Source organism: Capsicum annuum, chromosome 6 (assembly GCF_002878395.1).
Source record: "Capsicum annuum cultivar UCD-10X-F1 chromosome 6, UCD10Xv1.1, whole genome shotgun sequence".
In the NCBI taxonomy this organism is placed as follows: domain Eukaryota; kingdom Viridiplantae; phylum Streptophyta; class Magnoliopsida; order Solanales; family Solanaceae; genus Capsicum; species Capsicum annuum.
The window spans coordinates 219,832,538-219,856,298 of NC_061116.1; the positions used below are offsets into that span (position 1 = coordinate 219,832,538).

General features: G+C 37.2%; 1 protein-coding gene and 1 non-coding gene across 2 annotated transcripts; both read right to left on the minus strand.

Annotated features, from left to right (window-relative positions):
* Nucleotides 1-373: 373 nt before the first annotated feature.
* Nucleotides 374-19,113, minus strand: LOC107875633 (AP-2 complex subunit alpha-1). Its single transcript, XM_016722420.2, has 27 exons — nt 18,500-19,113; nt 13,343-13,474; nt 7,584-7,709; nt 7,359-7,421; nt 7,173-7,270; nt 6,884-7,091; nt 6,591-6,662; nt 6,383-6,475; nt 5,870-5,971; nt 5,558-5,655; nt 5,141-5,222; nt 4,918-5,006; nt 4,594-4,699; nt 4,431-4,496; nt 4,246-4,352; nt 4,058-4,162; nt 3,833-3,953; nt 3,472-3,651; nt 3,137-3,379; nt 2,695-2,775; nt 2,455-2,619; nt 2,266-2,352; nt 2,061-2,186; nt 1,805-1,885; nt 1,630-1,701; nt 1,117-1,196; nt 374-1,032 (listed from the first exon to the last, which is right to left on the minus strand). Exons 1-27 carry the CDS (start codon nt 18,629-18,631, stop codon nt 888-890), a joined length of 3,060 nt encoding a protein of 1,019 aa, XP_016577906.1. The 5' UTR covers nt 18,632-19,113; the 3' UTR covers nt 374-887.
* Nucleotides 19,114-21,142: 2,029 nt separating this feature from the next.
* Nucleotides 21,143-21,215, minus strand: TRNAR-UCU. Its single transcript has one exon. It is a non-coding gene; the product is annotated as a tRNA-Arg (tRNA).
* Between the last annotated feature and the right edge of the window lie 2,546 nt (nt 21,216-23,761).

Consider the following 23,761-nt stretch of genomic DNA (forward strand, 5'->3'; position numbering starts at 1 on the left):
CTACTGCATTCTTTATCTCGACTGTTCTTCTGGAATTAACGATATCATATGGTAGCATGATCCATCACGTCGTTCTGTTATCTTTTGCTTTCTGCATAGCTCGACGACTACTATAGTGCAGCTTAATATGACCACCACCATAATATTTTATTCTCCACGTCTCGTTCAGTTACGATGTAAAGTCAAATCTTTGAGAATGACATCAGTATGCTAGAAAGCATCAGAAGTGTGAACAGAACTCAGGTATCACTCTGACACAATGGTTCTTTTATGCTGCACTTTCATCCATTAGCCTTAATAGCTTTCAGAGATAAAGACAAGCAATAGCGAAATGCAAAATAATCCTATGTGCTGTTGAATTAACAAACACTTCTTCAGCATAAGCTCCATTTAGATTATTGAGTTTTATCATGTAACACACTTTAACACATCTTCAAGACAACAATGGGCAAGAAATTCAATCGACGCTCTGTATCTTTTTTCCTAATTATAATCATAGGGAACTAAAATACATAGGGACAAACCAATGTGGAACTTACAAACACCCCGAGTTATTAATGCTAGAGAACCGATTGTGTAAGGCCTGACTAAAGGCAAATATAAAATTTAAGGAAAAGAAAGAAAAGAATAAATAGACCCTCACATCTAAAGACTACAGACCTCACAAAAGCACAAGATATTTGTGCAAAAGAATCTCAAAACTCCGATTTAACGTCCCAGAAGTCCAATGTTATGATATGTCGATCAGAAGTCTCACCCTCTCTTCCGCCAGCCCTGGCATCCCGTTTCTCAATGTCCATCTTGTATTTGGGACGTGTGGGTGTGCAATATAAACAAATTTTACAGCTGTCGTTTGTGGTCAAAGTCCACCACAAATTGGAAACCACTTAAAGCAAACCAGCAAGTAGCGCACCGGGGTCTGATACTGGTGGAGGTGGAGAGGTTGGCTGAGGTTGAGGTGGAACTAGTGGTGCAGCAGCTGTGGGGGCTGTAGGGATAAAAACCAATTGTTCCTTAATGAACTCCTTCAACCTACAGTGAGAAGGAAGTTCAAAAGTTAATAGTACGTTGGTAAGGAACCAAAAGTCACATTACAAATGCACATTTTGGTCGTACTCGAATGTCAGAGTAGGATCTCCAGAAGCAACTGTCATACGCAATTGAGTTCTATCAGCTGGATCTGTTTCTATTCTTACCTGTATACAACAACAGCAGTTAGATAATAGTTGCATGGTTCTATAGTTTCGACTGTACCATACATTATACTGTTGACATCCTAGGAAAGAACATGCATCAGAAGGAAATGACAATTTTGCTAGAGACTATTGTAAAAGATTGTGAACAGCTCTATTCAGTCACAGTTGCAATGCAAATTTTTTTTTCAACCCCAAGAAAGAACTAAACATTTGGTCAAGAAGAACAAAATAGAGCAAGGTACAATAACCTCTTCTGCTATATATTCAGCATAGATCTTTCTTAAATGAAAAAACAAGGTACCAAAATTGACAATGAATGGTTATGTTGAAATCATACAAATACAAGTCATACGATATCTAATTGAATCACTTTCCCACTAAGGTCATTTAACAGAATCATTAAGGCATAGAAACCACAAGACCTCTAGCTTACCAAACACAACATGGCTCGTGTACTCTCAGAGTAGAAAGTTGTGCTAGCGACCAAATTATTTGCATTTGGATCCTGAATAAGAAATCAGAAAGTGCAATTTAATGAATTATTATGGAACCCATAATTCACATGGACAGAATCAAAATTGAAGAAAGATTAAAGATCAAAAACTTACTAGCCCTGGACAAACCATCAAGCGTAAACTGTTGAACAAGTTTGCCATTTCCGGAAGTAACATTGGCCTTACACCTCTAACCTGGTCCATATTTGATAATTAAGTTAGAGATGGTAATTGGGATTACAATGCAAACTACATATACAAAGGTAGAGAAAGTTCCAGATTTTACTATTAATTTTCTTATTCTCGTACATATAGATTGTAGGGATATATGTATATTCCCCAAGTCAAGCAAGAATTGAAAAAGACATACCACTTCTTGGAGCTTCAATGGTGGCCCAGATAGTGATCTCCACTGTGGGAAAAACTCTTCTGCAGAAACTGATATAGGCTGAAGAAACTTATTCAAGATGGCAGGAAGTCGAAGTTTAACATTGACCTGTAAATGCACATCTACATGAATACACATATAACTATAAGAACAGTGAATTGATGATCAGAAAATAAATGTCTCATACCAACTGCGCCCCAAAATTATATGAGAAGTCAAGAACCGCCAAATCCCTACTTGGACGGAGGTTGACTACTTCGAGAGGACATTGAACCTGCAGGAGTTCATTTCACTAGGTAATCAAAAGATGAAAAAAGACTGACCAGGACAAAGTGCATGAAGTCCTCTCCTAATAGCAGCGCAATAATAACCTAACCTGTGCACGAGGAGGAATTGTTTCGGGTACTAATGACAGTTCCATTCTTAGATGAGATGGGGGCAATATCAGAGCCTGAACCGAAATAAGCGGAGCCGTATTCTTATTTCCCAAGAAGAGGACTAGTCTTCCATGATGTGCTCGCCACTCTGCTTTTATGCCGATCTGGAATCATGCAAATAAAATAAACTACGTGCTGAAAAGTCTATCAAGGACAGAAACAAAAAAAAGAGTAAGTACCTGAATATAAGGATCCTCATACAGTATACCACTGTCTTTGAGGACCAAGGCATGAAACCTTTCTGCAATATTTCCTATAGGCTACAACCATGAATCATAAATAAGATGGTCAAAAGCATGAGTTAGAGATGATGAGGGAAACTGCAGTGAGATTATAAATGCGGCAAAAAAAAAAAACTCTGAATTTGAAATGTTGATCATAACAGACTTAAACTGAGATCAGTTAAAAGAACTTCCAATGGCCAGATACATATATTTGTGGTCATGGCAGGAAGGCCCCTATTACTAGCCAAACACTACTTGGAGCTTATTTAATTTCAGTTAAATAACCATCAGAACCAGACAGAAGGAGAGGGCAGCATCTTTCTTTCACAAAGTTTAGAAGTCATCACATGAAAGCCAGAAGATAAAGCAAATAACCAAAGTTGGACAGAGGCAGCACCTGGACAGTTGCAGTCTCTTCAACAGGTGCAAGTGCTAGTGCATCCTCTGCATTTGGAGCAACGCCAACACCGGAGCCCAAATTATGGGCAGGTTGGGCACCATCAGGTTGAGGGCCTTCAATAGCCAATGGACCTAAAAGATCTCCCAGAACATCAGGTGAAGGTGCTGAAGGAGGTTGAGGATCCACAACACTCAGAGTTCCATTTGGCTCAGTCTCCCCTTGATCTGCTAAGTTACGATCCTGAGCATGTAGCAAATGTTAATTGCGGGCTTATACTCACCGATAAATAATTAAATCCTCACTTCAGTATAATGGTGCGAGAAACAACTTACTGTGTTGGTCATGCTTGGAACCTTCACTAGACCAAGGTGGCTGACTGGTGGAGTACCATTAGCAGAGGGTTGATCTGTTACTGCAAGAGCATTAGAGGTCTGCTGCTGTGTACGCAACTTGTGAGCACTTTGTTCAGCAGTATCAGCCTCGGTATCTTCTGCTTTTTTAATTAAAGAGGACTACATCCAAAGAGAATTTGTGGCTAAATCAATAACAACTCAAAAAGTAAAAGAATAAAACGATAAATTGTGCTCTTGTGAGGCCATAATGCAGCTGAAGGCCATCCCTCAAAAATCCGAAGGTTAATTATGCAAACACAGTACAGATTGTAATTAATCAAATTTAAAGTTGCTTGCGTACCTGTCGCTCAGGGAACTTGGGCATTTCAGCTAAAACATCCATTAAAGCTGCACCTTTCTTACTCAACTCTAAGTATTCCACAGCTCGTTGCTGTATTTCAGCATCGATGCAACTCTCATATCTAGGATATTTGTGCAGTTCTATCCATTAGCTGAATACATTTGGATATATAGGCACAATGAATAACACATAGGAGGCACAAATTACATCAGTCTAAAATCTTACTTTCTAAATATTGCCAATATCTGATTCTGTAGCTCCGAATCTGGTGGTTGTGTGTGCATCAAAATTTTTGCATACGTCGAAAGAAGAATAGGTATTGTTGAAGTCCTGAACAGTATAACTGGTGTTAAGATAACAGAAAAAACCAGAAATTAATGGAAAAACGAGATCAAATGTTGAAATGCCCTTACGAAACAGTAGGAAGCTTCTCATGAATGAGGCTGAAGATCTCCTTTGGACTACATCCTGGCCTTCTGGCAAGAAGATGGCTGTATTCTCCAAGTATATATGCACTTACCTGCTCCATCATGGTGAAAGGGTTTATAATTTTTTCATTAACATTAACAGGGTAACGTGTTATAGCAAAAGAACGCACCTTCACCATTGTTTCATGAATGGCAGGCTTATCAAGATATTCTCTGGCTTTCAAAGCTGCATAAGGCTGAGGAAAGAAGTTTGAAAATAAGACAGAGCATACCAAACTCCACCTACAAAGAAGCTGAGACCACACTGCACCAGTGAAGGACAACTATAGTTACCTGAAGATCTTCGTTGTTCGTAACAAATTGCACAACACGGAACCAAATGTCATCACTGACAAAATCACCAGCCTTGTCAATTAATTGAAGGATGACATCAACATACCTGCATGTAAAACAGGATATACTCTTAGATGTCATCACATCTTATACCAGCAAGGGAACAGCTCTCAGAAACATCTAGATCTGAATGCTCAGAAAAAAGTAAAGGCTAGAGCTAACTACACACATGAAAAAACAAAATTTTTGCATCAAACAATCTCTCAAGAGTAGTACATAGTATTGACAACAATGTGCATTTTCTGTTCCATATCAATATCATACCATGACAGATCAGGAGCAAACTTCTCTGCAAGAATTGCTATTTTAAGCGACAGTTCTTCACGCATCACGAACTCTGCTGTATTGAGATACTGAAAACACATAATGTTAGTTGCATATTTCCTCTTTATCTTCTTCAACATTTTCATTCCATAGAGGACATATCTAAATACGTTGAAAGGAAAAATATTCAATATAAGACACTCACAGTCTGGTGGTCATATACCTGTAATAATTCTTCTACTATGTCCTTTGCATTAGAAACATCACACATGCCATATAGTAAATCAAGGGCTCGTCTCCTAATGCTGTATAGAGTAGTCAACATCAGTAACCGAAGAAATTGAATACGAGTTAAAGAATATGCGCTAAACCGATCTCAAAGTAACGGGGAGCAGGTTTTACAAGGAATCTCTTTCCCTAATTTTATCGAAAAAGGGAAAAAGCAATCTGAACAAGAACATTGCAAATAATCAAATAAGATTCCAGATGCATTATCAGACATTTGATAAGCAGCGATAGACAACCCAATTTCTTAAAGAAAAAATTGATTTCCAAGAGAGTTTTACTTGGCTTACACACAAATGCCACACCATGAAAATTTTAAAAATAGAATACTTCCAACTTAATACCCAAACTCCACCTGATATCAGGGTCCTTCAGTGAGGTAATAATTTGAGCTTGATGTCGTTTTATAATGTCCTGTACATCTGTAACCATCAACATTCGAGTCATATTCTCCTGCATTTTGGAAATAATAAATATAGGAGAATCAGATAGTCGTCTCATCTGGCATGCTGTTAACTGAATTTATTTGCAACTTAGTTTGTGAGACATTTGGCATATATAGGACCAACATGTTACACAGTGCCACCAATGAACTATAAAACCTCTTACAAAGGGAAATAAAAATAATAGAAGAAATAACATGAATTTATATGCTGCTACATCTTACCAAGCCAAGATAACGAATATTTGGCTCGCGGACAGCAATGAATTTCCCAAGCAATGCAACACACTGAGACATCATTTCCTTTTCGGCATCAAGATGCATGACCTGCAGTAAAGCGCTTAGAATTCAACCCTCAAGTCTTCCAAGAAAGCAGGAGAAACAAAAGAATTCAACCAGCAGTCAAATTTTGAAAATCTGAATTGTGCAAAACAGTATGTCTCAGCACGTAAATGTGTGCAAAGGTGTTGAAGACAAAGTCAGAAACCGACAAAAGGGTTAAGAGTGCAAATTTCTCTTGATGAACAAGCAGCTATCAGAGTGACAAGAAGAGAAGCATAAGATAAGTTTTGACTTGCAGATAACCAAGCATTTCATTTGAAGAAAGCAGTTCTGCATAAAGAAATACTTTATTAAAATGTCATATGCCATAGCCATTAGCACTGAACTTCACATAAAGCATGGAACTGTATCTCAAGAGCATGCAAGGATAAAGATTTGATGCGATTAGAAACTTACAAGAGCAAGGGCTTCAAATAGGACTGAATGTGACGCATTATTTTTGTTCACATTCTTCACCACATCAGTTCCCATCAATATCCGTTGTAAAACCTAGTTGGTTAAAACCAAAATGAATGAGTTCTGGGACATCACTCCAGATAATTTTCCTGGCATGTACAAAAATATAATATTTTGCAGTAAAAGAACTTCTTTACAGATGAAATACCTCAAACAATGATCTTCTAGTACTTGGATCTTCAATAGTCGGGAAATATTGAAGAGCCCTCATAGTCTTCACCTGAGATAAAAATCATCAAATTAAGATGATATGTTAGCAGAGATCATGATCCTGTTCTTAAATTACTGGCTTCGGTGCATCAATTTGTGATTTACAGGTTAGCCCATCCATTCACCCAATTGGGATGCATAAGTGCATGTCAAGGCTCATGGGCTCAATATGCAGTTTTATCCACAGCAAACACTGGCTTCAATATATTCAACAGTAATGAGTAAACAAACCTGAAGCCAGGGAGACGGTATCCCATAATAAGTATATTCTTGTGGAATATCTTGGTTCCTGGCAAGCCTTTCCAACACTTTGACACATTTTGGAAGACAACTCCAATATGCTTCATGGTTACTAGCCACTAATGCAACTAGAAGGCTCATGGAAGATGTCAAGACACCAAAATCCCGTTCATCTAGTAGTTGTGCCATCCTGTCTGACCTGGAATATGAGGAAAACTACAACTGTTGAAAGACAAGTTAAGTCATTCCATAAGCCATTCAACCACATAACCATACGTACCACCCATCAACATTCACAACATCCGGATTTTTCCTAAAAAGACGCAGGAGACATAGGGCAGCCTTCTTCCTCACAAGTGGCCTACAACTGCTTGATATCTTACAGCACAAAAGGAAGGAAAAAGAAGAGAGTCAACATCACTTTCAAACTCTGAAGTACCAGCGCAATGCTGCAAGTATCACTTACGAGTAACTTTTGAACATCAGGTGCCAGAGATTCAGCAAATTCCCTTCCCCCAATATTTCCAACCTGCACATATACATGAATATTTTTAATTTGTAATGTATGATAAAAGAACCCCAAAGCTTCAATTCACTTAGCAGACAAAAAATTCTTTCTATAAGAAACAAATAACCGCACAAGATCTCCAAGTATGCAACTAAAGAACCACAAAACATCTGTAATTCGTACCAAAGTCAATGCTAGACACTGGAAAGTTTCATTGCGACCTATTATGTCATTGCGTACTGTATTAATTGCTAATCTCAAAAAATCGTGGTTCTCATTGAGCAAACATGATGTAACTATGTACCCAACCTGCAAAACACCCAAAAAGAAAATATCAGTCAAACCTTTAAGTCCTTGCTTCAAATATTTACCTCCTCCGTATTACACTAGTATGTATGTAGGGAGATTTACAAGTGCAAAAAAGCTATATAACATAATAACATTCTCCAACTATTTCAATCAACAATATTTTGATAACCAACTATTACAATCAAAATAAAACCATGGTTTCAATAATTTTAACAAAAAGTACATCTGAAAATACAGATCTCAACATCTACAAGGAAATAAAAATTATGATGTACCTCAAGTTATAAAAACTTATTCTAAGAGGCCAAAATAAGCAATTGGGAAACTTAGTAACTGTCATGAGATAGTTGCACATGTATTGGGTGTTTTTTTTGTTAAAAAAGGGGCAGGACAGTGGGCTCAGATATTCAGAAAAGAAAAGGGAATCTTCTGGGAGAGTTCTAGCTTCTCGAATGTCTAGGAATGCTGGAATTTGTGTAATCTTAGTAGTATGTACTGTATTAGTGAATTTCATACATGTGTTAGGTTGTATCTAACAGTATTAGCAGTTTCCTAGTTGCTATTTTCAGATTTATTGTTGTAATATCAGTATATCTAGTGTAAAACATCAATATTTGTTTCTCCATCGACTGTTTTTTAGCAGTAAGTCTATCAATTTGGCATCAGAGCAGTAACGTTCGGGTATGATGAGTAAAATGGAGGGACGCATCAAACAGGTAGAGACTAATTTGACAGGGGTAAGGGAAGATGTCAGAAAACTGGAAGGATGGTTTCAAGAAATGTGAGAGTCTCTTGCAAGAATTGAAGCCCAAGGACGAACTATGATGGCAGAAGCATCCCCTTCTCAACCAAATCCATCGGAAACCAAGAAGAAGGAAGCAATGTCAACTTGGCTGGAAAAAAAGATGGGAAGAAGTTTCGGAAACTACAATTACCAGTTTTCGAAGGAGAGGATCCTTTAGGATGGATTTTCAGAGTGGAACGATATTTCGCAGTGAATGAAATTTCTGAAATGGAAAAATTTCGAGCAGCAGGTGTTTGTTTGGAAGGAAAAGCCTTAAATTGGTATTATTGGATGGAATCTCGGCAACAAATGTCAACCCGGGAAGACTTCAAAAGAGTTGTTGAACCGATTTCATGATACTCAAAAGATCAACCAATATGCTGTCTTAATGGGGCTGAGGCAGATTACCACAGTTGCTGCGTTTCGTGAAGAATTTGAAAAGGTGTCAGCATCTATGACCGAGGCATCTGATGAAATGTTATCAGGAGCATTTCTTTCTGAATGGATTGAAAGAGGAAATTCGAGCAGAAGTGATGATGTTACAGGCTCAAATATTGAGGGAGATAATGGAGATGGCTCAATAGGTGAAGGATCGAAATTCTGTGTTGCAACAAGTTCATAGTTCTAAATTTGAACCAACCAGAGGAAGTTCAAGCAATAAACCGGTTGGGTTTAGAACCAATTATCATCGAGTTGCAAACATTCTTGAAACACGGAACTCAAGAGTCGGAACAAGAAGTCATAACACTGAACAATTGCATCTTGCCGCAAAGTCAACTAGCTTTAACTCTTCAGTAGCAAAATCCGAGGGACAATTTAGAAGGTTGACTGATTCAGAATTTGCTCGAAAAAGACAATTAGGGTTATGTTTTAGATGTGATGAAAAATTTGGCCCCAATCATCGTTGTAAAAATAGGCAGCTTAACCTATTGATTGTTTCAGAGACACCCAACATAAATGAGGATGATACAGAAGAATTCTTTGAGCCTGCCGGAGAAGATTTAGTTGAAGAGGAAACAAAGGGTACTATGATGGTGTTGAATATGAATTCAGCTATGGGACTTACTAGATGTAGAACAATAAAATTCGTAGGGAAAATTCATGGGCACAACGTAATTGTTTTAGTCAATAGTGGGGCTACCCATAATTTTATATCTTCCACCCTTGCTCATCAACTCCAATTACCTATTAAGAAGACCAAAAGATTTGAAGTAGTAATTGGTAATGGAAAACAGGTTAGCGGGAATGAAGTATGCAAAGAGGTAAGGATGGATGTGCAAGGAATCCAAATCAACCAACAGTATTTTCAATTCAAATTGAAGGGAACTGATTTGGTTTTAGGGATGGAATGGTTGGTCACATTAGGTGAAATGAGGGTAAACTGGAAACTTTAAACCATGAAATTCAATGATGCTGGAAGATCAGTGTTGCTTCGAGGGGATCCAGCTATGGTTCGAACAATAGTATCACTCAAATCTATGACCAAATTACTAAAGAAAAGGAACCAAGGATTTTTGGTCGAGTTGAACCAGGTAATAAGAAGTGAAAATGAAGATGCTATAATAACAGAGGAGATTGAAAAGTTATTATCTGATTATCCAGAAGTAGGTGAGTAAACCTTGGGTCTACCACCACATCGTTCGAGGGATCATGCAATTACTCTTCAACGTGGAGCACAACCACCGAACATTCGTCCATATCGATATCCTCATTCCCAAAAAGCGGAAATCAAGTGTTTGGTCAAGGAGATGTTGGCTGCTGGAATCATTAAGGCTAGTTCTAGTCCAGTAGTACTGGTTAAGAAGAAGGATTGAAGTTGGTGATTTTGCATGGATTATCGGGCTCTTAATGATATCACTATCCCCGATAAATATCCAATACCATGCATTGATGAGTTACTGGATGAGCTAGGGGGAGCCATCATATTTACAAAGTTGGATCTTAAGTCGGGTTATCATCAAACTCGCATTCAAGCTGGAGATGAAGAAAAAACAGCCTTCCGTACCCATGAGGGACATTATGAGTTTATGGTCATGCCATTTGGCTTGACCAATGCACCCTCGACTTTTCAATCACTGATAAATGATATTTTCAAGAATTATTTGTGGAAATTTGTTTTAGCATTCTTTAATGATATTTTGATTTATAATAAGGGCTATGCTTCACATCTTGGGCATCTCAAGGTTGTTTTGGATATTCTCAAAGAGAATCAAATGGTGATCAACAAAAGAAAGTGCATGTTTGGTCAACTTAAACTTGAATATCTGGGTCATATCATTTCCTCTGAAGGAGTGCAAGTTGATCCCTCCAAGATTGAGAGCATGATATCTTGGCCAGTTCCTAAAGATATCAAGTCTTTGCGGGAATTTTTGGGACTCGCTAGATATTACAGAAAATTTGTCAAAGACTATGGTAAGATCGCTGCCACTTTGACTGATTTACTTAAAAAGGATGCCTTTTCATGGGGAGAACGAGCCCAACAATCATTTGAAGCGTTGAAGTTGTCTATGACTCAAGTGCCCGTTTTAGCGATGCCGAATTTTTCTCAGCCTTTTGTAACTGAAACTGATGCTTCGGGATTTGGTGTCGGTGCAGCTTTAATGCAAAATGGTAAACCTATCGCTTATTTCAGTCGAATGCTTTCTTCTAGAGCAAGACAATGTTTGGTATATGAACGAGAGCTAATGGCCATTGTGTTAGCTATCTAAAAATGGAATCAATACTTGATGGGCCATTATTTCATTATCAGAACAGATCAAAAACCCCTTAATTTTTTGCTGGAACAGAGAGTCATGGATGAGAATCAACAAAAATGGGTCTCCAAACTCATGGGTTATAAGTTTGAGATAAAGTACAAAGCGGGTGCTGAAAATAGAGTGGCTGATGCATTGTCAAGACGCGGGGAATCTGCAGAGTTATGCATTTTCAATTTGGAAATATGAAGACAAGGAAGAATGGGACCAGGAAGTACAACGAGACACCAAAATGACTTCTATTTTGCAGAAGTTAATCTAAGGACAGCAAACAAATGACAAATACAGCTTGAAGAATGGATGTCTACAATTCAAAGGACGCTTGGTTTTGCCACAAGGATCATCTCGTATACCTGGTCTATTGAAAGACTTTCATTCTTCTCCTATAGGAGGCTATTCGGGGTATCTTCGCACATATAAAAGGTTGTCTGAGAATATCTATTAGGAAGGTATGAAGAGAGATGTGCAAGACTTCGTTTCCAGGAGTGAAATTTGTCAAAAGAACAAGTCTCAAACTTTGAGTCCTGCAAGGTTACTTCAACCTTTGCCTATACCTCATCATGTCTGGGAGGATGTAACTATGGATTTCATTACTGGCCTTCCTAAATCCCATAGGTTTGATACTATATTGATTGTGGTGGATCGTCTTACTAAGTATGCACATTTTATTCCACTTTCACACCATTTTTAATGCTAAACATGTGGCTGATGTTTTCATTAAGTGGTTAAACTGCATGGATTTCCTAAATCTATTGTGTCTGACTGTGACCGTGTGTTCATAAGCCAGTTTTGGAAAGAGCTATTCAAAATAGCAGGTACTACCTTATGCTATAGCTCTTCATATCATCCGGAAACCGATGGGCAAACGAAAGTCGTGAATAGAAGTTTGAAGACATATCTCCGTTGTATGGCAGGAGAAAATCCTAAATAATGGTCCCATTGGTTATCTTGGGCAGAGTATCGGTTTAATACATCCTTTAACAGATCTGCAGGTATGACACCCTTTAAGGCATTATACGGAAGGGATCCACCATTAATTTTTCACATGGATGACATGACTTCAGCGGTAGAAGAAGTAAATGAGCAGGTGCGCACTAGAAATATGATCTTGACTGAACTCAAAGAACATCTGCTGCAAGCACAACAAAGAATGAAGAATCAAGCTGATTGACATCGTCGAGAAGTGATTTTTGAGATTGGTGAAATGGTATATCTCAAACTTTGGCCCTATAAACTACGTTCTTTGGCTAAGAAGATCAATGAAAAACTCAGTCCCCGTTTTTATGGCCTTTCAAGATTCTAGAAAGGATTGGTCCTGTAGCTTATCGGTTGGAGTTACCGGTTGGAACTCGCATTCATTCAGTGTTTCATGTTTCACAGTTGAGAAAATGCTTGTTTCCAACTACTACTGTTCAAAACCTATCTCCATTTCTTACCCAAGATTTGGAGCTTCAAGTTTAACCTAAAGCAGTGAGGCAGACCAGGAAGCTAATCAATGGTAAGTGGGAAGTGTTCATCAAGTGGAAGACCCTACCAGAATTTGAGAACACTTGGGAGGAATATGCAATCATTAATCTGCAATTTCCTGACTTTCACCTTGAGGACAAGGTGACTCTTATAGGGGAGAGTAATGATGTACCTCAAGTTATAAAAACTTATTCTAGGAGGCCAAAATACGCAATTGGGAAACTTAGTAACTATCATGAGACAGTTACACATGTATTGGGTGGTTTTTTCTGTAAAAAAGGGGCAGGACAATGGGCACAGATATTCAGAAAAGAAAAGGGAATCTTCTGGGAGAGTTCTAGCTTCTCGAATGTCTAGGAACGCTGGAATTTGTGTAATCTTAGTAGTACGTACTGTATTAGTGAAATTCATCCATGTGTTAGGCTGTATCTAACAGTATTAGCAGTTTCCTAGTGGCTATTTTCAGATTTATTGTTGTAATATCAGTACATCTAGTGTAAAACATCAATATTTGTTTCTCTATTGACTGTTTTTTCGCAGTAAGTCTAACAAATTACCTCATATTCACCATAACATTCCAAGGTGAATAATTATCCACGTGATTGAGTGAAAGAAGAATGAAGAAATACCTGCTTTTCAGGATACTTTGGCGCAGATATCAGAGATACAGCCTCCATGTGGCCAAAATCCACATCATAACCAAGCATATAAATGTAAAGCATTTTCCAGACATATTTCTTCTTCTCATAAGGTGTCAACCCCTGTTAAAAGTACAATAACTCCATCAATAGGACTCAAGCCAATTAAATTTTGCAGACAAAACAACTCTAACCATGAAAAATAAACAAAATAAGAAACAAGAAATAAAATGAACAAACAAGTAAAGAATAACTAGTATGGAGCAGAAAAAACATATCTAACCACATTGAAAAAACAAACTAAGAAACAAAGAAATTAAATAAGAAAACAGACCTAACGAATAACTAGGATGGAGCATCTGCTAAGGTATTTAAGTAAAAAGAAAAAAGAAGCTACATAGAAACATCATGATCTGTCATCTGAATATTCTGAACGAGAAAAGGTGCTGGCTTTAAGGTAAGAACTAGATTTGTCTTGGTAATTCATGGAAAACAGTTCAATTTATAATACATGATTAAGCTTTTATACTTCTCTTTAGCAAGGTGAGGTGATGCAACCTGCAATAAATATGGTGACCAAATAAAGCTCTCATTTCAATCCATATATTTGTGTTGGTGCTATACTTTAGGTTCTTTCCCATCTTAAAAGAGTCTTATGGTCTACAATGGTTGTGGATGATCTACAATGGTACTTGTGCTGAAGGGATATAGCAGGTACCCCGTGGAATTAGTCTAGGTGCTTGCAGGCTAGCCCGGGCACCACGGTTATTAAAAAATTGGTTGTGGATGATCTACTTCACTAATTTCAAGGACAGTGGAGAAAATGGAAATATAACTGCCTTTTCCATTTTCATGCAATTCAGATACAACATAATACCAAATTTTGAAGATCAGCACCTGCACACCAACCGTGTGTAGGATCATATTGCTTCCTTTGTCTACGGTCTACTAAAAATCTCTTCTTTAATTTGAGCACCAGTTAATTATATATCTATAGACTACTCAAAAAAAATTGACTATTTGATGTCTGGACAACACATCCCAAACGACATACAGTTTCTTAGATTTTGTCATTATGGGGTTCTTTTTGGACATTATTAGTTCCCTACAGTGATAGAATAATGTGAATATCGTTGTAAAAGGGATGCTGCTTTTGATGTAAATATGATCATCTTCTGGATACCAACTGAATAGAAGTGTCTCGCCTTATCAAGAGAAAAAAATGGAAGACACTTTCTTTCATTAATAAAACGCTCCTCTTCATATAAACAAGTATTTTTTTCTGATAAACCTAAATAGTTTTAAAGCTATCTATATGAGTATATCTAGCGAATAAAGAGATGTTAATTCCTGTTCACAGGCACCTTTCAGCCTATTGGAAACTTTTTGGATTGATTGCAAGGATATACTGCAATTCTTTTATAAGGATATACCATCGTTCTTATTCAACACTTAACCTCTTAGGATCCTATAAGATTGGAGAGGGGTTCTTTTCTTTTGGTTTTCCTATAACTATTTTTTTATAACCAAGAAATTCCCGAGGACAAGTTCCTAAGTTCAAAACTCAGTCAACATGGGCCCACAACAGAATCCTTAGGGCAAAGGATAAACCGGCATTCTTATTCAATGCTCAGCCTCTTAGAATCCCAATAAGATTGGAAAGGCATTCTTCTTTTAGTTTTTGCTCAATGTAAATATTTAGCACCTTCATAGTGGTGCTTTTATAATACAATTACCTTCCTCTCTCTTAATCTTAAAAGAGATACACCAGAGTTTGTTTCTTGAAAAGGAAAGTTTGTAAAGGGTTTTAGTGCTTGTTTTAATGTTCAGGTCAAAGAATTCCACAAATACCAACTATAATTTCCAATGACGTACAAAATTCCTGCACTAATATGCCAAGAGTAATGAATTTTAAGTGTCCAAGAAGAAAAAACTTCGGGCTTTCTAATACAATCTTTTTTTCCTTTTCAGAATGATGGCCTAAAGAGCAGGTCAAAAGAAGTAATGCATTAAATTAACCATTCCAAGTATATCTAGAATGTTGAACCTCAGTGAACATCAATTATGACACTAAGCGCCAATTACGACATTGACCAACTCAGGGAAATGAAATCCAGAAAATATTACACTATAATCATCTGAAAAGTGTGGCGTAATTGTCAATGAAGTAGGAGAAGAACCATGAGGTCTCAGTTCAAATCCAATATCTCACCATCTGCCAAGCTTCAGTGGACAAAGTTATCCGGTAGATGCACTAGGGAGGCAGCAGGTACTCAGTAGATAGTCGAGATGCACGTAAGTTAACACGGATACCACCGTCATAATAATAATTAATTAAATAAATAAAATATCACATAGCAAAAAATTGAATAAGTTGATAACTTCAATCACTATAACTTCATTAATGCATTTGCCTTGTTTATATCTGATTGTATCCTTCAATTCCACTATTTATTTAGAAGAGTATCAAACAACTAAGAAGAAATTAGGCATCGAAACTCCTTCCAATCTATTTTTATCCTCATTCTGTTTGTAATTAATAGCCTTATGTAGTGTCACTAACAACAACTCAGAAAGAGTTTCGTAACTCTCCTTTTCTCCTCCCTTCATCCTCTTATATCCCCTTTGATTGAATAAGAAAAAGAGGCTTCATGAGGTGTTCTATTGTCTAGATAATACCTTTGAAGATGATCACTGCTTACAAAATGCTACTCAGTCAACTCCTTCCCCAACTTTGAGTAGCACCTCAATGAAAAAAGCCTTTGAGAAATCTTCATTAAAACATCTAATTCTACATTGACCTTTTACAATTTTATTCCAGTAAAAAAAAAAAAAAAAAAAAAAACTAAATCTGCATCTTTCTTTGTGTTTAAGCTTGTTCAATGTCTGATATTTGAGACATAGGATCTAAGTTGAATACCTTACATATGCAAGGAACATACAGAAGCATGAATAGATTTTTTGTGTTAGCACAATATTCTCAGTAAATATGCATGCTATCATGCAACTTAACAAACAATGTGGGCCTAATGAGAGTGTTATCTTGAATCAACAACGTAGTAGAAAGAACTCGATATTGTCTGGTCCTTACGCCAACCTTGCTCATATCCCTTCTGCCTTACCGAATCACTGCACCCTCAGTAGGCAATAGGAGCTCCATCCCAATTAATGTGACACTCTTTCCTTTTTTGCCAGTCTCAAATCCCAATAAGAATGATATCTTTCTATGTTTAGTAACAATGTGACTTTAAACTTCTCATTTTAACCTTGATGAGATATTTTATAGCCACACAAATATCTATGACTTATTTTAGACCGCGTGTATCAAAATTCTTCTTTCATTCTTAAACTTGAGCCCGGTTAAACACCATCACATAAATTGGGACAGAGGAAATAACTATTTTAGATGCTAATTCAAAATCTTTAACTATGTCTCATCTAATAGAACACCATCTCTACCAGCTCGGACCTAAATAGTTGTACAGCTTATACCTAGAGTCGGCTTCACTCTTCGGTCCTTTACAGGATAACACATATAAGGAATTTGGATTTAAGCATTCTTTTCTTTTTCTTTCCAATTGTCGCCTTAGTCCATCTAATAGTGTTAGCAGCACAGCTCTTAAGGTGTTGAACAGATACGTCTACGAGAACCATTTCAAAAGTTAAACGAGTTATGCGGATATATGGATCCACATTTATCTCGGAACAGTCAGCTTTTGCATAGACCACGGAATTGTTCTATCTGCCCAATCTCCACAAAGTGATTCCTCACAACTTTAATTTTTATTCAAGCTAATGAAATCCACAATTCACAATCATCCATAAGAAAATGTAAAGAGATATCTTTTTTTGACAAGTGCCATCACGATAGTGAATGGAGCTGGACAAGAAGGTTCACCTTCACACTACTATCTTAACTAGCCTCAATTAGGGCATTTTTACCTAGCAAGCAAATAATTAAGCATCTCGCAGGGTCAAAACCGGATCAGTCTAAATAGTTTCACAAAGAATTCAAGTCTTCCCAGTGGCGCATTTATGTGGAAACAAAGTGTCATGTGAACCCAGGTCTCTCCATAAAATTAGTTATTTATATTTTCTTTTTTTTCTCAAATTGGTATAATGTTATCTGTTGGCACTCATGTTACAAGAAGGCTAAGGTGGTGCACTTGATTGAATGTTGCTTAGTTGAAAAGCACACTTTCCTATTAAATTGAGCTTGCAGAGCTTCTTGCCTTGCCATCTATCTTGTCCATCTGAAGGAACTATATTTACCTAGAGGACTTGGGATCGATTCCCAATTAATACAGTTTTTTTTTTTAAAGTAGTGCACGTGTTCTACAAATCCTAGATTCGCCTTCCATATAATACTTATACCGTAACAGACACGCTGCCCTCTATTTAACTATCAGATAAACCCATTCACTAGTGAACATTCAATTTAAACCCTAAAATACCCCTTTCCGCATTTTAAACCTGAACCGGCATCAAACAAATACACCGCATAGCTCACAGTATCAAAAATCCAATAAACCCTTTTTTTTATAGTAACCGTGGTGTTCAAGCCAGCTTCCACACACCTCAACTAATTCCACAGAATACCTGTCACCTCCCACACTACCCTGCTCCTAAGCAGCTTAAACCTAAATTCGGAATCAAACAAATACACCGCATAACTCATAGTACCAAAAAGCCAATAAAACCTTTCTTTATAATCGTGGTGTTCAAACCAACTTGTGCACACCTCAACTAAATTCCACCGAATACCTCCCACCTTCCACCAATAACAGGTATCAGGCAACTCTATCTGTTAAGTCTAGAACAAATGGGAAAAAACTAACCTAGTCTTTTGTCTCTACTGGAAAATCCAATAAAATCATTTAACTGAAGCTAAAATCAAAGGAAAAACCAATAAACCCTTCATCTATGATAATCATGGTGTTCGAGTCAGCTTGCACACACCTTGACTAATTCCACTAGATACCTACTACCTCTTACCAGCAATAGTAATCAGGTAACTCTATCCACCGAGACTACAACAGATAGGAAGAAATCACCTAGTGTTTTGTCTCGTAAAAAACAAATTATTGCAATAAAATGGAAAAGCAAATACATCAATAAATTAGCTAAAAAGGGGGATAAAGTAGTTACCTTTTCATTTTTAAAGCGAGTACGAACATTTCCAAGCTCTTTATCAACACGAAGACGTTCCTGTTCTTTGTTCTGACAATTACGAATATCGCTTATGAATACTGATAACCCTCTCATCCCAGATAACGCCATTTCCCCTTCAGATCCAAAAACCCCCAAAGGGCTTTTTCAACCGAGATCTTCTCCTATAAGATCGAACCCCCTCACAATTCACCTAAATTCAACTATAAATTTCCTTCTTGTTTTGGCCTATACATACAAAAAATGTATGTATATGTGTGAACAAGGGGCGGGCGGGGGGGGGGGGGGAGGGGGATTTAGAGAAGCCGTCAGGCCAGTGGAGGAAGACGACTTTTAGTTTAGTTTAATTTGACGAAACAGAAAGGCAACTATTTCCATTTCCATTTTCATTTTCTGGAATTTGAATTTTCTAATTTTAATCTTCCCTTTTTTGCATTGATTTTTGTTTCTTATTTTTTATTTATGTTAATTTATTAGAATTAATTGCTCACTGTTCGTCATGTCAATGTAACGGCTGGTGTCCAGCTTGCTCTTTTGAAATTTTGCATGGATTCTCGTCCCCTTTATGACCCGACCCGAAAACAAAATGTGGATCCATAGATCCGAGCAGCTGTATAATTTAACATAAATAAATAAACACAATCGAGACTTAAAACCTACACGACTTACTTGAGGTGTCTAAAGAAAAAGTAGAGCGGACTTTAGGTGTTTGTCGATGAACTCCACCAATTACTAATTAAAACTTACTAGAAGTATCACAATAAAATCTGCATTTATTCAATTCTTGAGAATAATTGAGATTTTTCAAAAAATTACATTCTTACATCTTATTAATAATATTACTAACATATATACAACAATATAATCGTACACGGTGATGCATATACAATTTTTTTTTTATGTTAGTATAATAATTGATTAAGAAGTAGTATTTTATAAAATCTCTTAAATTCAAGTTGGGTATAATAAAATCACCAATTCTCTAACCTTAAAAAATTTAAGATGGGTGCCTGATAATGAAAGTATTGGCATGTGGTTGTTGGATCTCATAACACAATGTTTCTGATGAAAGGTGCCAAATTAAATTTGAAAAGAAAAGGAAAAAGGAGCATAGTAATAGGAATTTAGAAAGGATATGTGCTAGTGTCATGATTATTCTTTTATCAATTTCTTTATTAGCTGGCTTGCTCAAGGATAAAGGACACTTAACATTATTAAATTTTTGACCGGTTTTACCTCTTTTGGACATTTCATTTGGGGTGTGATCCACATATTTTCTTTCTTGAATTTAAGTTTTGTTTTGTTTTGTTTTAATATGTAATATTGTAAATGTTAGTTTGAGATCATGCTTAGATTTACATATAAATATCTTTTAAATTATTGGATTTCTGAAGAGGTATTGAATTATTCACTTTGAGAGCAATCAATTCCAAAACATCATGATCTCAAAAACTTTTGAATTAAGAAAAATATTGATCGAAATCGAGTAAACTAAGGGCAATTCACAGTACTAAAACTCCCGCTATACACATGATCGGGGAAAAGGTTTGATCATAAAAATTTATTGTACGCAGCTTTATCTTGCATTTCTACAAGAGGTTCGATTTTCTGAATACATGGTGAAGTTTTAGTGAGAAGCTATAGCTTCTCGAAACACATGAGAAAGTAGTGATGGTTACTTCGAAAGACTTGATTATATAGAATGACCTTAATATTTTTCAAAAATTTGAATTATATTTCGATGACAAAAAATAAAATTTGTTGCACTAAAACTCCGGCTATACGTAGGCATTATTATATAGAATGACCTTATAGTTTTCAAGAAATTGAACTATATTTTGATGACAAAAAAACGATGCACATGATCGGGGAAAAGGTTCGATCATAAGGATTTATTGTACGCAGCCTTATCTTACATTTCTAAAAGAGGTTCGATTTTTTGAATACATGGTGAAGTTTTATGAGAAGCTATAGCTTCTCAAAAAGACTTAATTATATAGAATGACCTTGATATTTTTCAAAAATTTGAATTACATTTCGATGACAAAAAATAAAATTTGTTGCACTAAAACTCCGGCTATACGTAGGCGTGATTATATAGAATCACCTTATAGTTTTCAATAAATTGAACTATATTTTGATGACAAAAAAATGATGCACATGATCGGGGAAAAGGTTCGATCATAAGGATTTATTGTACGCAGCTTTATCTTGCATTTCTACAAGAGGTTCGATTTTCTGAATGCATGGTGAAGTTTTATGAGAAGCTGTAGCTTCTCGAAACACATGAGAAAGTAATGACCTTGATATTTTTCAAAAATTTGAATTATATTTCGATGACAAAAAATAAAATTTGTTGCACTAAAACTCCGGCTATACGTAGGCGTGATTATATAGAATCACCTTAGAGTTTTCAAGAAATTGAACTATATTTTGATGACATTAAAAAAGATGCACACATGAGAAAGTAATGACCTTGATATTTTTCAAAAATTTGAATTATATTTCGATGACAAAAAATAAAATTTGTTGCACTAAAACTCCGGTTAGGCGTGATTATATAGAATCACCTTAGAGTTTTCAAGAAATTGAACTATGATGACATTTATTAAAAAGATGCTGCACACCCAGTGGGACTCGAACCCACAATCGCCTGATTAGAAGTCAGACGCCTTATCCATTAGGCCATGGGTGCTTCTTGAACTATATGAGTTTAAATGTTTTATATGTCGATAAACAAGAAGTGAGCATAAAAAGAACTAAATTTGATGATTTACACAACAACAACAACATACCCAGTGTACTCCCACCTGGTGAGGTCTCTGGGGAAGGTAGAGTATACGCAGACCACACCACTACCTCAGAAAAAGTAGAGAGGCTGTTTCCGATAGACCCCCGACTTAGGACCGATACCCATATACCAACCCAAATATAAGTGTATATAATTAGTATGATACACAAGACAAACTAACAAAATACCAAACACAAAAGATAAGTACATATATAAACTAGTACGGTAAGCAAAATAAACTAACACCGCTAGCCACGAACAAAAAACTTCAGCCCCCGAGGAGCGCACCCCTACTATTACCGACGCCCTCCCACCCCTAACCCTCTATCCTAATCCGCTTCCTCCACACCTTCCTATCAAGGGGCATGTCCTCCGTTAAGTGTAACTGCTCCATATCATGCCTAATCACCTCCCTCCAATATTTCTTTGGTCTACCTCTACCCCGCCTAAAATCATCTATAGCCAGTGTCTCACACCTCTGCACAGGAGCATCTAAGCCCCTCCTCATCACGTGCCCAAACCAACATAACCTTACTTCTCGCATCTTATCCTCCACCAAGGCAACTCTCACGTTCTCTCGAATAATCTCATTCCTTACCTTATCTTTCTAGGTATGCCCACACATCCATCGCAACATTCTCATCTCCGCCACCTTCAACTTTTGGATGTGAGAGTTCTTAACTGGCCAACACTCCGCCCCATACACCATAGCCGGCCGGACTACCACTCTATAGAATTTACCCTTAAGCTTCGGAGTCACCTTCTTATCACATAAAACTCCCGAAGCGAGCCTCCATTTCAACCATCCTACCACAATACGATGTGTGACGTCCTCGTCAATCTCACCATTGCCCTGAATCATAGACCCCAGATACTTGAAACTCTCCCTCTTCTGAATGGCCTGAGAATCCAGCTTCATAACCACTCCAGCCTCCTGCGACACATCACTGAACTTACACTATAAGTACTCCGTCTTGGTTCTACTTAACCGAAATCCTTTAGACCCAAGCGCCTGCCTCCACATTTCCAACTTATCATTAACTCCACCCCAAGTCTCATCAATCAGAACCACATTATCTGCGAATAACATACACCAAGGCACCTCCCCTTGAATATGTCGCGACAAAACATCCATCACCAAGGTAAATAAAAACGGGCTAAGAGTCGATCTCTGATGCAACCCTATCACGACTGGAAAGTGCTCTGAATCTTCACCTACCGTCCTCACCCGAGTCTTCGCCCCATCATACATATCCTGAATCACCCTAGTGTACGTCACGAGCACCCCTCTAGCCTCCAAACACCTCCACAGAATTTCCCTGGGAACTCTGTCATATGCCTTCTCAAGATCAATAAACACCATGTGCAAGGTCTTCTTCCTCTCCCGAAACTGCTTCACTAATCTCCTAAGAAGGTGAATGGCCTCAGTGGTCGAGCGACCTGACATGAAACAGAACTAATTCTCAGAAATCGTCACAATCCTTCTCACCCTCACCTCTACCACCATTTCCCATACCTTCATAGTATGACTCAACAGCTTAATACCTCTATAATTATTGCAACTCTGGATGTCTCCCTTGTTCTTATACACTAAAATCACCGTACTACATCTCCACGCTTCAGGCATCTTTGTTGTCTTAAATTTGATGATTTATTAAGGAAAAGACAAATCAAGAGCATGCTATTTTGGAGACATTGCAACATATGTCGAAAATGCCTAGCAAGCAACTAATCTGAGTTTAAAGTCTTACCATCCTAAGTAATTTTTATTTACTCTAGTTGTTTTCCTCTGAAAAAGCAAGAATTCCGCTTTACAAAAGAAACGAAGTTTGTGTAGGAGCCTATGAGGCAGTAAGGCTTCAATTCTAATCATATAATAAATTAAATTTAACTACCCAAGTAACCAATTTTAAGTTGAGGCTTACTCCAGAACAATAGTAAGCATCCATAACATGAGATCATTACAATCCAAGGAATACCAAAAAGCATTTGAAGGCTCAGTCCTAAAACGTTGTAATGGTCAAACCTGTGATACTCAACGTAATGCATAATAAAAAAGCGAAAAAGAATGCAACATTTCCTCTTTCAGCGCCAAGGACTAAGATCATCCAATGTCATATGCCAATTATCTCTCAATGCCATTTCGGAATGACATTAAAAAATCAATGTCTTATATCTCTGAATCTCACCTACCAATTTTGGATATCCAGAAAGGCCAAGTTAGTTAATCTCCGTACACCTAGCTATAATCTCCCCCACCCCCCGCTTAAAGACACCAGAGATTCAGCATCAGCTTAGTTTACTGGACCAGGATTGATATTTTAAGTATCAGGAACCTAGTAAATGTGAGCGTCCAAGGGTACCTCCATCATCCAACAAAAGAAGACACAGTACTTGCATAGATCTTTCCGTCTGAGAGCAGAGTAACACTTCAGCGGCTGTATGGTTTA